Source organism: Podarcis gaigeae, assembly GCF_964106915.1.
Source record: "Podarcis gaigeae genome assembly, chromosome: 11".
Taxonomy (NCBI): domain Eukaryota; kingdom Metazoa; phylum Chordata; class Lepidosauria; order Squamata; family Lacertidae; genus Podarcis; species Podarcis gaigeae.
The window spans coordinates 35249416-35265018 of NC_139687.1; the positions used below are offsets into that span (position 1 = coordinate 35249416).

A 15603-nucleotide genomic window follows, 5' to 3' on the forward strand; every position below is an offset into this window, starting at 1 on the left:
AAACCACATACATGAAAAGCCTCAGAACCACATATTTAATTAGAATTTTTTAGGGTGGAATTCATAGGCCATGAACTATGTACAGAAATAAATTGAAAAACATGCGCTTGGGCATCTCTTGTGAAAATCCACTCCAGTTATTTAAGGAGAAATGGTTTCCCTTCTTTGCTTATACAGAGTGTGTGTGTATATATTCTTATATTAGTGTATATATATTTGTTTGCTTTTCTATAGAAGGAACTGAAGAACACCAAGACTTATGTAAAGCCCTTTGCCTGATCAAGGATATGATTGCAGCAGTTGATTTGCAAGTCAATGAATATGAGAAAAAACAGAAATTGATGGAGATTCTCAGTAAGATTGAAAACAAAACATATACCAAGCTGAAAAATGGCCATGTTTTCAGGAAGCAGGATCTGATCAAGAAAGAGAGGACACTTCTGCACGAAGGTTTAGTCTATTGGAAAACGGCTACGGGACGCTTCAAAGGTCCTTGCAGTTTTAAGTTCCTTGCATGCTTTTGAAGAATTGTGTATTGTTATCTCTCTTTGGCTTCTAAACAAGAGACATGGGTTTCTGACACAGTGGCATAAAAAACTATTCTGTAGGGAAAGGTGTCTCATATTTAGGCACTGATCCATATACATGATGGAAAAGAGAACACAGTCTTCTGGTTTGCCTTTACAGATTTGAAACACTGAGTATTAAACAGATACACCATTTTCTTACATTAAATTTTCCCCCAAAGTTAAGATTATTCGATTATTTATCTCTTTCCACAAAAATAAGGAATGAGAACAAAAGTAATTCTGGTTGTAACATATTTTACATCAGTGGCCTGCTTTCTAACGTGATTCTTAAACCACAGTTTTGAAGAGCTTTAAACCTCCTCAAAACTGGGGGTTTAAATGTATTTATTTTTTCACATATTTATATCCTGTATTTTAGAGTAAAGCCTTCACAAGGCAGCTCACAGGAGTTAATAAATGCAATATGTCAAACAATATAGCATTATAAAAAATGAAGTCAAAGCCATCAATGGAAGGCAGGGCAAATTAAATATATATGTTTTAAATCCACTTAAAAGCCACCAGTAAGCAGGCATTTCCTTTGGAATCCGTGCAAAGGGAATTCCCGAGTTGTGGGGCCATCACTGAAAAGCCCCTCTCCATGGTGCCCACTAATCTCATGGTTCCTAGTGGTGGGCCAGAGATCAAGGCACTCTGAGATTGATTTCAGGGCAGGCAGTCCTTCTAGTAAACGTGGCCAGACCAGGCTAGTGGGATATTTGGGTTGAGGTCCACCAGCCTGAGCCAGGTCTAGCAGTGGCAAAGACAAGGCAGAAGTACATAAAAGTATGAAGTAACTGGATGTTTCTGAGCCTACTATATGTGCAGCCTAGAAATATGTGATCAGTACTTGAACCAAGCTCACAAATTATCTCCACACAAATATATGTACTCCCAAGCTATTTGCAGGATGGGGAGAGAAGGCTATTTATTTGTTGCTGCTGTTGGACAATTGAGTCAGAAACCCTTCTACTATAGGTGATCTACTACAAATCTCCTAGCAATCTTCTAGTAGATAATGATTTACCTTCTTCCCAGCCTTGTTTTAAGCAATCTGGTCCCAAACCATTCATGCGCAATTTACTTATTTAAAGTAAAGTTTCTGCCGAGGCCTTTGCTGGGGAGGGCAGGGGAGAATTTCCTTGAATGGTGAAGACCTTGGTAAATATTGTTTTATCTTGAGCCTAGTGCTGGAAAATCAATTGTAAGGCAAGCATTCTGTTTGTTTCCCAAGATAAAAGAAGAAATGTTTTAAAGGCATTTTTAGAATTTTAATTTAGTCTTAGTGATTTAGATATAGGTACCTTTCAGACATTTTTATTTATGTATTTTAATTGTGTTTGCTTCCATTTTTTTATTTGTTATGATGAAGTAAGAAATTAATTTGTGATACTTATTTCCTTTCTTTTTTGAAAGATATATTAGCCCTCCTTCTAAATGACGTGATGTTGTTTCTACAAGAAAAAGATCAAAAATATATTTTTGCGGCTGTTGTAAGTATGATTATCTAAAAATGTTAATTGCACTTTTGTATTATATCATGTAACAATGCCTGTATCCAGACTTCTTCGTTTGGTACCTGCCTGTTAGTTATATCTGGGTTTCTTTTTGGTATCTGGTCTAATCATAAAACCTTTTATCAAGGTTTATTTATTTCAAACATTTATATGCTGCTGTGTGGTTTAACAAAATCCCAAGTATGCTGTGAATAAATACTTTTTTTACACAAGGGTTAAATACTTTATTTATAATATGTGAACATCATAAACACTGGGCATGATCCAGCCAAAGTTATGTATTTTAAAGCCCAGTGCATTTAAATAAAGAGTACCCTAAGTATCTCACCCCAGAAGTCTTGGAACATGGTCATTATTATCCATTCAGTAATAAAACAGAGTTTTTAGTATGCAAGAGACATTTTACCAGTGCATACAGTGATTTTATTCTGCAACACAGGTCACATTAAAGGAAAATGCAATGCACATTCAGTAACATGAAAGACCATGTGCTTTCCCGAATAAAGCGAGTTATACTAGTCCTGATTGATACTGGTATCTGCAAAAACCTGCAGTGCATTTCAAACATAATTGTTCTCCCAAAGTTTCCATGATTAAAAATTGCTCTGACATTCTACTGACAACACACCCTTTTACTGTGGCCTTTGACACCTGAAATGTGCGTTTTCAGGGCCTGCCCTATTCCTGTGACTTTAATCTGTTTTAAATTCTTAATTTTAGATGTTTGTAACCTGCCCTGAGACCTGCTGTTGTGGGGTTGGTCGTGGTAGTAGTAGTAGTAGTAGTAGTAATAGTAATGATGTTGATGACGATAGTAATAATAAATACTTCGTGGTTCCTTCTGTGTAGGACCAGAAACCTGCAGTTATAGCCCTCCAGAAACTTATTGTCAGAGAAGTAGCCAATGAGGAGAGAGGGATGTTCCTGATTAGTGCCTCATCTACTGGGCCTGAGATGTATGAAATTCATACCAGTTCCAAAGAGGAACGCAGTCATTGGATGAGGCAGGTTCAAGAGGCAGTGGAAAGGTACAGGCAGACCCTTTCTGCATTGCCTTTTTTACATTTATTTATTTCTTTACTTGAGTGTAAATCATGCCTAGAAATGCTGGTTCAGATTTGATTTTGGTTTGGCAGATTTTCTTTTATCGATGTGGTTTTCTTAAGGAGACATATACAGGTAGTATGGGAGATCATTAAACTGTAGTTACTAGTGATAGAAAATACATAGCTGTTGCAATCCTGAGCATGCTTAAGAGCCAGTAAATTCCACTGAATACAGTAGAACTTACTTCCAAGTAAACATTCATAGGATTGTCCTGCAAACTTATTTGCTTCATATTGTGCTCTGTTCAAAAAATAAATAAATGAATCCGTTGTCACATTTCACTTCACTTCACTTTTAATTTATATACAGTGGTACCTTGGGTTAAGTACTTAATTCGTTCCAGAGGTCCGTTCTTAACCTGAAGCACCACTTTAGCTAATGGGGCCTCCTGCTGCCGCCGCACCGCCGGAGCACGATTTAGCAGAGTCTGTAAGCTGAAGCGTATGTAATCTGAAGCGTATGTAACCCAAGGTACCACTGTACTGCCTTTCTATATTACTATACACAAGGTGGTTCACAGCAACAAAATAATCTGATCAAATACATTTTCTCTGAGGTTATTCTTCTAAACATGTCAAGACCAGGAATAGCCATTGTGGAATGACACAAATTGAGATTTTGCATATACTCTTAAGTGCAAAATAGTGTTTTGCTTCTTGTGCTGCATGTGTGTCTGCACATACACACCTCTATTTTATACATTAATTGCTTGAGAGGGAAAGAGAGAGAGAGAGAGTGTTGGCTGTATTCTCTTTGTTTACATTTCATCCAGTTGTCCAGAGGAAGAAGGAAAAATGAGCGAATCTGATGATGACCGAAGAATAGCTGAAGCCAGAGCAGCCAAAATTCAAAAATGTCAAGGTATGATATTTGCCCTAGTTCTCTTGAAATAAAATGGCTTTTTTTAAAAAAAAATACTTGGTGTAAAGAAGACCCATCTACCTTGAGGGCCTCCGACATTCACACCTGTGTCTGCCGCCACCCCTCAGTTCACCCTGACTTCTGAGTAATAGGAGCTGCCAATGGTTGTGGGGCAACTTTCAGCATTCCAGCAGTGGGGAACCTCTGGCTTGTGGGCAATTGACAACCTAGACCCTTTAGTCTACCTTCACGGGACTCTTTCACAAGCCCCTATCGCCACATGGGAGCCATTTCTTCATGGTAAGGTACCACATGACAACTAGGTGAGGTTGCACCACTGAGAAATGGCTGTGGCTCTGTGGGAAGGTATTCTGACGTAGATGTACAATCACTCTGGCAACAACCATGCCTCTTTAGTGTTCTGGGCTTAGCATACTAGCGTGATGCAGCTGTTGAAAAGCAACGTTATAATGATAATTTGCTGAAGTAGACAAAAAATTGGAACAGTCAGAAATCGGTTTCATGTTACAGAAGCCAGATGGGGTCCCCTCTCCCAATAGTGATTCAGCATACAGAGTAGTAAGCAATAACGATGGTGGTTGTTGGCCTAATGCATGGATTTGTATCTTGGCAGTAATTTTGAGTAACCAGGACCAACAGATCTGTAGCTACTTAGAAGATAAGCTGAATATCTATGCAAAGCTTGGAGACATGAGTGGCTTTGAAGATGTCCATGTAGAACCACACCTGCTGATAAAACCTGACTCTGGAGAAACACCTCAAGTGGCCTCACTCCTGGCAGCTGCTCTCAAGGAAGGTAAGGCTTCATCCATGGGCATCCCGCTCTTCCCTATGGGCATGTCCTCTCCTTTGTCGCTTTTCACACTTTTCCACATGTCTCTTGCAAAATTACCACATTCAGTGACTACTGTGCAGTTGGTCACTATTGTACCACAGCTCCTATTAAGCTGTGGCTCAAAGTACCAGTTATGTGAATCCAAACCTGGGGAGCCAGCATCAAAGTGCAAAAAAGATCTCTCTCTCTCTCTCTCTCTCTCTCTCTCTCTCTCTCTCTCTCTCTCCATGACCCTTTCTTAATATGCACCTCTTGAAAGTATGGGAGAAAGACCTGATACACCTCTGGTGTTCTAGACCCAGGCTTTAAAAGATGGTTGGCTAAACTGTGGCCATCCAGATGTTATCAAACTACAGTTCCTGACATCCGTAACCATTCACCATGCTGGCTTGGACTGATGGGAGTTGTAGTCCAACAACATCTGGAGAGCAGCAGTTGTTTTAGATAAAAGGTTCAGGAGAACAGCCTTCTTGCTAAATCTGTCACATCATCAAATTTCTACAGTGAGTTTTCTGATTCATTACTAAGTTTGTTCAAATTTTAAAAAAACATCATGCTTATAAGCTGCTCATTAGAAAGTCGATACACCAATAAAGGTTAAGGAATGCAATGTAAAAATAACTTTAAATGATTCCAGTAGTCACTCATAGTTGTTTCACATGGAGAAGAAGAAATAGTTCATAATTGATATAAGGGAAACATGCATTCACCAGCATTAATTAGGGGGGATACCCTAAATTATTGACTGAAAGCCTAAACTTACTTTCTTTCTACAGCGGAAAACCTCCATGCGGCTGTAAGATTATCACAGATGAATGAAACAGACCTCTCAACAGAAGAGAGTACTGAAGAATCGAGCATGACAGAACATCTTGGTGAAGCTGAAGACTGCGAATCTTTCACTGATTGTTAGTAAGCACTAATACCTTTTAATTGTCCCAGTGCTAAATTTACCATGCTTATTTATTTAATCCTTTTCAAAATGTAATGCAAAACAGGATCAGCAAAGAAAAGTGCTTCATATTCTGTATACTTACTTGGGGCCAGTTCATCCAATAAGATGAACTCCACATAGGAGCCATTTGTGGAAATACATTTTCAGGAATGTCCTGTAAATCACTGGCAAATTTATATTGCTTTTAAAGTATTTTCTCTTGTTCTGTGTTGCAACTTCACTAAATAATCTGATGTGTAGTGTGCGACTTTCTGTTTTGCTTGAGAGACATTACTCATATTAGATATTTAAAACCATCCCTTTAAAATGTGAATGGCATTTTATTTTAATACCTTCTATTAACATTTATTTTTTAAAGGACAGATATTCTGATGAATGTTACAGTTTACAGGATGGGGCCAGTTCCGCCAGTTCTATATTGTGGGCTGCAGCTGTCCTAGTAATGTCTGCTAGGCCTCTAAACACTTGATGTGCTAGTCTCCAATTCAAGCACAAGCTCCCATGATTTATAGAGAGTGGTGCTGTAGGAGTCATGAATGTGTTTACAATCCTACATACAAACTACAAGCACACTTTGATAAATCAGGTGCACAACCAATATTAGGTACGGATGCCTCAGTAGTCTGCATAGTTCTTTGCCCTGTCCTCCACCCTTGAAAAACAAAAGTAAAATTATGCAAAAACAAACATAAAGATGCAGGTATCACAACTGGGATATTAGAACTTAAGGAAATGAATTGGAGAAGTGGAACAAAAAAGGAAAAAAGGAGAAAAAGGAGGAAGATAGAACAGTGCAGGAGAAGAACTAGGAATAATTTATGCTGAATGGTTACATGTGTTATACACTTAATTTTGTACATCTGACTCCTGTCTTTTCCTGATGGTTTAATCATTAGATACAGAATTGAAGGGGGATAGAGAGCCTTGTGATTCAGATATCAATGATGCAAACAGCTTCACAGAAGCTCACATGCTGGATCAGGTAGGCTACTTGGTGAACATTCTGTCAGAGCCATGCACACGGTGTTTCTGTTCAGGAATATCAAGGTGCCAAATCTGATACACGCAGTGCCCAGTCCTTTCCGCCTGGTTATCACCTTCTACCCTAGAGGTGGCAAAGCATTTCCAGCCCAATGGCCACACTCCCTCCCCTCCAGGCAAATTCCAGGGGTCACATGCCAGCGGCGTGCGGAGCCAGGGTCAAAAGTGGGAAGAGCAATACGTGTTTGCACATGAGGCTATTCTTTTCCATATTCGCCCATTCCTTTCCATGCTCTGTCAAGGCAGCCAAGAAGCCTTGCCACAGTTCCAGGTTAGTTCAGCCAGGCAAATATATGCACGGAGGGTGTGAAACAGGGCTGATGGGGGCGGCGGCAGGGGGCAGCTTGGAAAGCTTGTGACCTGGGGGAATCCTGAGGGCCAGATAGAGCAGCCTGGAGGGCCTGAGTCCCCCCCCCATACTATACCCCTATTGCCACCTTCTCCCATAGCTGTCAACTTTCGATTTGAAAATAAGGGATCAGCAGCCTCACCTTTCCTGGGGACAGTCTACGGGATATCTAACAATCCAGGATAGCAGCAGGAAGCAGCAGGAAATGGCGCTGGAATAAGGGAATTTCCCGCAAAAAAGGGAAGGTTGACAGCTATGCCTTCTCAAGACCCCCTACTTCACCTTGCCACAGTACTTTCATCGCCTGAGCAATTTAAATAAGCAACCACCTTAAACAATCCTTAAATCCACTTACTTCTTTTGTACCAAGAATGCATGATTAATTTTGTAGCACAACATTTCTAGCACACTCCATTGCTTTAAAAAAACACCCCACAACCCCCTGACATTTGCAAAATGCAAGTATTTAGACATTGTAAGAGACTTACCAGAAGGTGGCAGTCTAGGTCTACTACAAAAAAAGCTAACCTCATTGTATGTTTGTAGGAAGGAGGCAAGCATTTTGCTGCTTCTGCGCAAACTGAGGTGAGTTGCTTCCATTACAAAATCTACTAGTATTGTTTGCCTTGGAACTTACTGTATTTTGTAAACAACAATGACAAACATTTCTTTTCTTTCTTTAGATTGTACAGACTATCCAGAATTTAACCCGCCTCTTGTACAGCATCCAGGTATTGACGAAATTGTGTGTTTGTTGCCCACAACTGCTATCTTTTTTTTGAGAATTAGAATGAAACAAATATTTTGGCAGAAATCTGTCTGTTTATAACACCACCTTCACTGGTCCTGGAAAGTATGGGCCTGATCCCGTCCTCGCTGTGCAGGGCCCAGGAAATGGAGGTACAGAGCTGTACAATGGCCCCTTGCTAGTTGCAGCAGGCAGGGGAAAGAGTAGCTCATGCACGGGCTACTGCCGGATGTCCTGCTGGCCGGAGCAGAGGGCATCCCATTGCCATTCCGTTTCTCCCCTTGCTTCTGCTTTGGGGAGTAGTGTGACCAGATGCAAGAGGACACCTGTATCTTTTAAGAGTTGTGCGGAAAAGAGAATTGCAGCAGGAGCAGTTTGCAAAGTGAGCTGCACTTGCTGAAATCCCCTCTTCCACACAGCTATTAAAGGTGCAAGAGGCCTCAGGGCCGGCCCAACTGTGAGGCAAATTGGGATGATTTTCCAGACCCAGAGATGCTTCACGTCGGCAACAGCCTTCTCTGCCACCCACGCAAGGTTTCTACTGGGCTATCCTCCACTTTGCCTCCACCCTTCTAGAAAAAAAATGTCAAGTTATTTTCGTTTCATTTCAACTTGGGTACTAATTTAAAGTTACTTGTATGCCTCCTTCCGGCAACTCCTGCAGCTGAACTAGAGCCAAACATATTGTTCTGCTTTCTTGTGGACCACTGAGAGGGGAGTCTTTGTCATCTGGGCAGTCCAGGGCCTCCATACACACTATACAAGCTTGCACCCCAGGGAGCTCACGTTGGTGCTGTCAATGCAGCAGTTTGACTTCAGCCCCTGGAGGCGCACTCCATTGTCCCTCAAGACAGACAGATGCCAGCCAATTGAAGTCACCACTTCCACCACACTTCTCAGTGTCTGTCTTTACTCTTACATAAATCCGCGTCTAACACAGGAGTGGCTGGTGAACAGGGGGAACCACAGCACACCTGTACACTACCAGAAGCAGCATCACTGGCATGTATGGGGTGTGTGTGCAAGGTGATTGGGAGGTTGGTGCTATGTGTACACACTGGCAGAAGCCTGGTTTGGCCCTGTGGATGTGTCTGCACAATGCTGACCTCCCTGCCACCTCACCTCACCTTCCCTCTCCTCTCCAGTTAAGCAGCCGTGACACCACAGCTGGGAGGCCAGGCACATGGAAGTTCCCCTGCCTTCCTCCCACACCTGAGCTAGCAGGGCATGTATCCATTTGATAGTTATATCATTGTTCCTGCTCCCCTTGGAAGAGGCACACATACTCAGAGGCTGATTCTTTCTCCAAGCTTTAATGTTCAAATTAGTACAATACATTTGCAAATCAAAGGCATAGCAGGCAATAAACATCTCTATACACAACGACATAGCAGGTGAGATGGCTTCTCAGGTGAAGACGCTGATCCAGCAACGATATGCCCGGTGTAGCCCTGTTGTAAAGGAACGAGGCGGGCACAATTTAGCCAGAAAGCGGTTCTGTTTCTTAGCAAGCAAGCTGCCTCGCTTGAAATCTGGACCATCTGTTCACACCTCTTGATGTCTGGGGGATGCAGGTGATGGGAGAGGTGTCCCTGCCTCCTGAGAGGTGGAGGGGTCAAGCACAACATCCTTCTTTGGACAGACGGGGATAGACTCTGCGTCTGACTCCAAAGGTGGGGAAGGTGGAGCAGGAGGCACAGTGGGAGCTTCAGAGCCAGACCCTAACAGCTGCGCAGAGGGATGTAGGGCCTCGGTGACTGATGGAGTGTGAGAACAGGTTGAGGGAAATTCACCCCCATTTGGATCCTCCCCAGAATTGACAGTATCAAGTGCCCCTGGATCAGGCAGTGACCTCCCAAGCCCTCTGGAGTCTTTCCTAGGGTCCACCCCCCAGCTGTGGTCAACCCATGATGTTAATTGCACCTGTCCACTGGGAGTAAGGTTTTAAATGATGTCCCTTCCATTTGCACCTTGAAGTCTAATGGAAACTGATGCTATGTTTGTCTTTTGGGGAAAAGGCAGCCGTAACCATCCAGGACAGCCACATTGAGCTCCATAAGCTGCTCCTGCAGGAACACGAAAGGTCCAGCTGGAGTCCCAGCTTCCGTAGCACCTCCCTCCCAGAGCAAGAAAAGCACCGGAACTTCAAACCCAAAGAGGAACTCGCGAATATCCAGAAGCTGCAGCACCAGTTCCAGCAAGAGCAGCAGCGCTGGCACCGCGAGTGTGAGCAGCGGCAGCAAGAACACGAGGCGAGAGAGACCTGCTTGCTGGAGAAGGAGAAAGAGTGCCTGAACCGAGAGGAGCTGCTTTGCAAAAACCAGGGAGAGCTGGACGTCCAGCTGCAGGATTACCAGCAGAACTTGGAGAGGCTCAGGGAGAGCCAGAGGATGGTGGGGAAGGAGAGGGACACAGTCAGGCTGCAGCAGAAGATCTTGCGCCACTGGAAGCACAGCCGCCAGAGCAGCCTGCCTGCAGTGATCTCCCCAGGGAACAATGAGGTATGCAGCATCTTCTCCAGAAGAACATTACTTGGCTATCTAGCACTTTTTCTACTTGCCTGGTGCACATTAGCTTAGGGATCATCACCAAAGCCCTTTGAGGGAGGACAGTTTCATTGCCCCTGCGTTGCAGAGGGGACACTGAGGCTGAGAGAGAGCCATGTGCCTCTGAACCAACCTAGCGAGTTCATGGCTGAGGTGAGATGAGAACAGGGACTTCTCCTCTCTCAGCTCATTCTCTCCACTACTGCATTTGCCCCACTTACTGTATCTTGTTTAGGGCAGCCTTGACCAACCCGGTGTCCTCCTGATATTTTTGGACCCAAATGCAGGCTGAGGCTGATGGATATTGTTGTCCAAAACATCTGGGGGGCACCAGGATGGTGAAGGCTAGTTTATGTCGTGAACCACCCTGTGAAATTTAGTAAATAAATAAAATAGTGAAACAGGAAATCACAAAAGGATATTGGTTGAGATGACTGATTCGAGGCCAAGGCTGTTTTTGCAGTATCCCTACATCTATGCAAGTATGAGTAGTACCATTCTGATAGGCCTCACTGTTTAGAGAAGAGAGGGTGATGGGGAGTGTGGTGATCACACAGGGTCCCCGGACGTTTCACTGTCTATTGATCCCTGTGCCACCACTTTATTTCTTGCTGCCACCACCCAGGCCCTAACTGGTACCATACTGAGTCCAGTCAGGGTTAAATTGGAACATAAACTTCTGTTAATTTATTGCAGTTTAACAAGCGTGTGGTTTCATAAACTGTATCGGTCAATTACAATCATGGGGTGCCTATCCAGACCTATAACGTCCGCTACCTGCTCTCACTCACTAAACCACCTCTCAGATATTTACTTGTCTTCCTAGCCCCTAACTGTTCCTGACTCAGCTTATTTTGCTACACTGACTCAACCTACCCACAGACTCTATCCCAATTCACTTCCACTCCAACCAACCACCCAACTCCCAACGAACTGCCCCCTTCGCCTCTCCCAGAGCTGGTTTTATAGTCCCTCTGACTCCACCCCCCTGGGTTCTGATTGGGTAACCTGTTTAACTATTTCACCTCCAGCACTCTCATATGTTAACATCACAGGGAGCAGCCAGAGAACAATCCTAAACACGTCAATGCAGAAGGAGGCTTCCCATGGACATAGGTTATATTTTCTCTTGCATCATGTAAACTTTGCTTCTCTTTATTCTCTTCCTGGAAGCAGATGGATGACTGGTTTTTCTTCCGAACCTTTGCTCTTAGGGGAAGCCGGTTGATGATACCAAGGTGTGAAAAAGGGATGTATTGTCAGAGGATAGGATAGAGCTTTGAGTTGCTTAGATTTCCCTTTTTATTTTATTTGCACAGATCATGGGGCACAACCAGTCGGACTGTTTTTGTGGTGAGAATTCGGTCTTCCTAAATGAAGCCATAGTACAGATGTCATTAAACCGACTCAACAGATCGAACTCATCTCTAGTTTATCAGGACAGTATGCGTGGCGTGAACCTGCCAAATTCAGATTTAACAAGGACTCCTGAAAACCAGGTCAAGCTCAACATGGACATTTCTTCCCAGCAAGCATTCATGGGTGATCCCTCAAAATCCAGTAGACTCTGCCATCATACTCTCTCCTTCAGCGCAGGTCACACGGATGCTTGTAACAATTGTAAGTGATCATTTAATTTGCTATATCTGGTGAGTGACATTAGACAAAAAGCCGTATTCCAAATGTTCTGTGGTCTTGCGCAGACTGGAAAATCCTGAGACTTCCTACTTAACCTACTTACGTCGAGCTTCTGCCTATTATGGCTGCTGAGAGAAGCATGAACTCAGGACTCCTTTCACCCAAAGTGAGAGATATACTAAGGACCAGCACTTGAAGGTCCTTGTAGGGCAATGCTTGGCCCCTGGATTCAGAGGGTGGGTGGGGTGGGTGTAGCAATGTAATTTAATAGCAGGCTGCTTTGAGGTGTGAGGTTGTAGCTGTGTGTAGGGCAGTGTTTCACATGAACTTCAAACTCCCATCAAATTTAAGAAGTATCTGGTTGCTGTTAAAAGGGAGAAAACTGTTCGATATGCATAAGAAGAATTCAGATTGTGACTGTGGAGTGCTTAAAGAAAAGTAAATTAGTTGTTGACTTCATGGCAAATTGTTGTTTTTGGTACAGAAACTTTATGAAGGGCCTTGGGGCAAGTTTCTACAACTGCAAAGTGGAATACTAGATATTACACGCTTTGCTGAAAAGGCATGTCAGTCAACTTAAGAGCAGGACAGAAAATGAGTGAAAGGAGATTACATTCATGCTAGGCTAATCATTGTCTTCTCTTGTGCAGATAAATTAACAACCAATTTGGATAATTAGAAGAAGGAAGGAAACGAAAGCTTATATCAATGTGTCTTGAAAACAGAATAAGTTCTATTCAATTGACATGTCTGGCTGGATGCTCAGTGCAGTAACCAGATATTTAGCCAAGACATGGGCAGAAAATGAATCACATGCATAGTTAAAAACATAATGGAAATTGGTACTTTCAGATTGTCAAATGAACAACTTTAATATTTATCGGTATTCAGCATTTTGCTATGGTGTTTGAACTGAAAGCTTGAGAGAGAGAGTTTATTGTGAAGTATGGGTTTTAGAAATGCTTTATGGAAATATTTAAGTAGTATAAATTAGATTTTCAGAATTACATAAACACAGTGTTGCAATGCCTAAGGAGTTCTCCATGTGTTGGTCGTGCAGCTTTCTGAAGCTGAGTTGAGGTCTGCAGTGCTGAAAGGGGATGGAAGCTATTTAAATAGGGCTACCCTTAACAGAGGGATGCGGGTGGCGCTGTAGGTTAAACCACAGAGCCTAGGACTTGCTGATCAGAAGGTTGGTGGTTGGAATCCCTGTGACGGGATGAGTTCCCATTGCTTGGTCCCTGGCTCCTGCCAACCTAGCAGTTCGAAAGCACGTCAAAGTGCAAGTAGATAAATAGGTACTGCGGGAAGGTAAACGGCGTTTTCATGCGCTGCTCTGGTTCGCCAGAAGCGGCTTAGTCATGCTGGCCACATGACCCAGAAGCTGTACGCCGGCTCCCTCGGCCAATAAAGTGAGATGAGCACTGCAACCCCAGAGTCAGCCATGACTGGACCTAATGGTCAGGGGTCCCTTTACTTTACCTTTACCCTTAACAGAATAATTCATACAGAATTCATACATTTTGTTTCGTAAAACTGAATAAGGCAATTTAGGCTGAAAGAGAGCTCTCTCTCCATGTAGGCATCTTTTCAAAGAGGGCCTCCAATTCCTTGTAAAGGTAAAGGTAAAGGTACCCCTGCCCGTACGGGCCAGTCTTGACAGACTCTGGGGTTGTGCGCCCATCTCACTTAAGAGGCCAGGGGCCAGCGCTGTCCGGAGACACTTCCGGGTCACGTGGCCAGCGTGACATCGCTGCTCTGGCGAGCCAGAGCCGCACACGGAAACGCCGTTTACCTTCCCACTGGTAAGCGGTCCCTATTTATCTACTTGCACCCGGAGGTGCTTTCGAACTGCTAGGTTGGCAGGCGCTGGGACCGAGCAGCGGGAGAGCACCCCGCCGCAGGGATTCGAACCGCCGACCTTTCGATCGGCAAGTCCTAGACGCTGAGGCTTTAACCCACAGCGCCACCTGCGTCCCCCAATTCCTTGTAGACTTCCTTTAAAAAATGTATGCTACTAAATCCATGTATAGCAGCGTATCCCATGTATCCCAGTATCCCGTGACATGCTCTTTCATTTCTGGGATTGTGCAATGTGTCCTCTGCTGCATTTTTCCTGTTTCTTCCAGTGCTGTTGCCCTAGAACAACAAGAAATGGGGGAAAGGATTCTGGGATGCGCTTTCAAACCAGGGAAATGGACTTGCAAGACAAGGTTGTGCCAGTCCCAGCCCAGAAACCTTGCAAGCCATAGGATGGTGGTTATGCCAGCAGTTCTGTGGTTGGGGTGGCATGTAGCTGCTGTGGTAAAGCAAAACTGTACAAGTCAGTTGTGTATTGCTGCACAGCTAATGTTAACATGATCCCACCTTTTCTAGCCAATGTGGTGCAGCTTAAAGTAGCTTTCCTCAACCCACGTACTCTCCAGATATTTTGGACTACATTAACCCAGACCATTTGCCATGCTTTCTGGGGCTTATGCATATTTTAGTCCAAAACATCTAGAGTTGTACCCAACAAAGTTGTCCCCATTAGCACCAGGATATCTGCCTACACAATGGCGCATCCTCTCGTCTCCTTGCACCCCGTAATCTGTTCTGGGGGTACTCAGAGCCGATTGGGGAATATATGAAGACAGCAGGCAGAATTTCTTGCACTGACAGGACAACATTGTTTTATGCAGCCCCTGGCGGTATGTCTTTCTGTCTATGCATTTAATTGAACAGTACAAAAATTTGCAGGTAAAGGTGCTGTCTAAGGAGCAGGTGTTCATGCTGCCCATACACAGATAGAGCACTCTGGAAGTATCTCTGTATTATTTATTGGTGATGGTAAATCTGAGACACGTCTCAGACCTCAGAATACAATGTTTCATGTCCAGCTGTAATAAAGCATCAATCGCAGGATTTTTAATGGAAACGAATTGGGGGAAACATCTCTTGGGGAATAACATCCCTGTTTGTTTAAGACAGATGGCAAATTGAATTAAGTCATATGTCATTTCAGTCCCAATGTGCAGAAACATTATAGTCACATACACTGGGAATATTTCAACCAGCAAAACTATTTCTATAGGGTGTTAATTTGTAGTGGATCCTGCTTTTCATGCTAATCCTCACTGAAAATCCTTCCTTTAGTCATTCAGGTTAGCCTCAGTGGATGAAGCAATATTATGCAGCTTTTATCATTATGGTACTGAACGACATGTTAGCTGCGTAGACTTGGCTTATGTAAATAGAGGATTTCCTGTGCAATTTTTACCTTCCATTTTCTAAAGACTTTTAAAACATTATTTTTTTTTTAAAAAAAAGAACTAAGAAAGAAAGTTAAACTAGTATCTTGTTTCTCTTGGAGGGAAAGGGGCTGAATGATCATATTGTGGTTTTTGAAATGCTTTCTGGCCTCTTTACCATAGCAG

The 15603-nt window shown here is 43.3% G+C and overlaps 1 protein-coding gene across 9 annotated transcripts in view; it reads left to right on the forward strand.

The window, feature by feature from the left end:
* ARHGEF28 (Rho guanine nucleotide exchange factor 28) overlaps positions 1–15603 on the forward strand; it is a 132619-nt gene that overhangs the window by 95141 nt on the left and 21875 nt on the right. For 8 of the 9 annotated variants that reach the window (XM_083703096.1, XM_083703093.1, XM_083703094.1 and 5 more), the window contains 11 exons: positions 235–489; positions 1986–2062; positions 2936–3114; positions 3966–4054; positions 4689–4871; positions 5687–5818; positions 6762–6847; positions 7802–7840; positions 7939–7986; positions 10022–10504; positions 11869–12169. In XM_083703096.1, coding sequence (XP_083559222.1) covers positions 235–489; positions 1986–2062; positions 2936–3114; positions 3966–4054; positions 4689–4871; positions 5687–5818; positions 6762–6847; positions 7802–7840; positions 7939–7986; positions 10022–10504; positions 11869–12169 — 1872 coding nt within the window. The remainder of the gene's footprint in view (positions 1–234; positions 490–1985; positions 2063–2935; positions 3115–3965; positions 4055–4688; positions 4872–5686; positions 5819–6761; positions 6848–7801; positions 7841–7938; positions 7987–10021; positions 10505–11868; positions 12170–15603) is intronic. The other variant, XM_083703095.1, reaches the window with a different exon arrangement.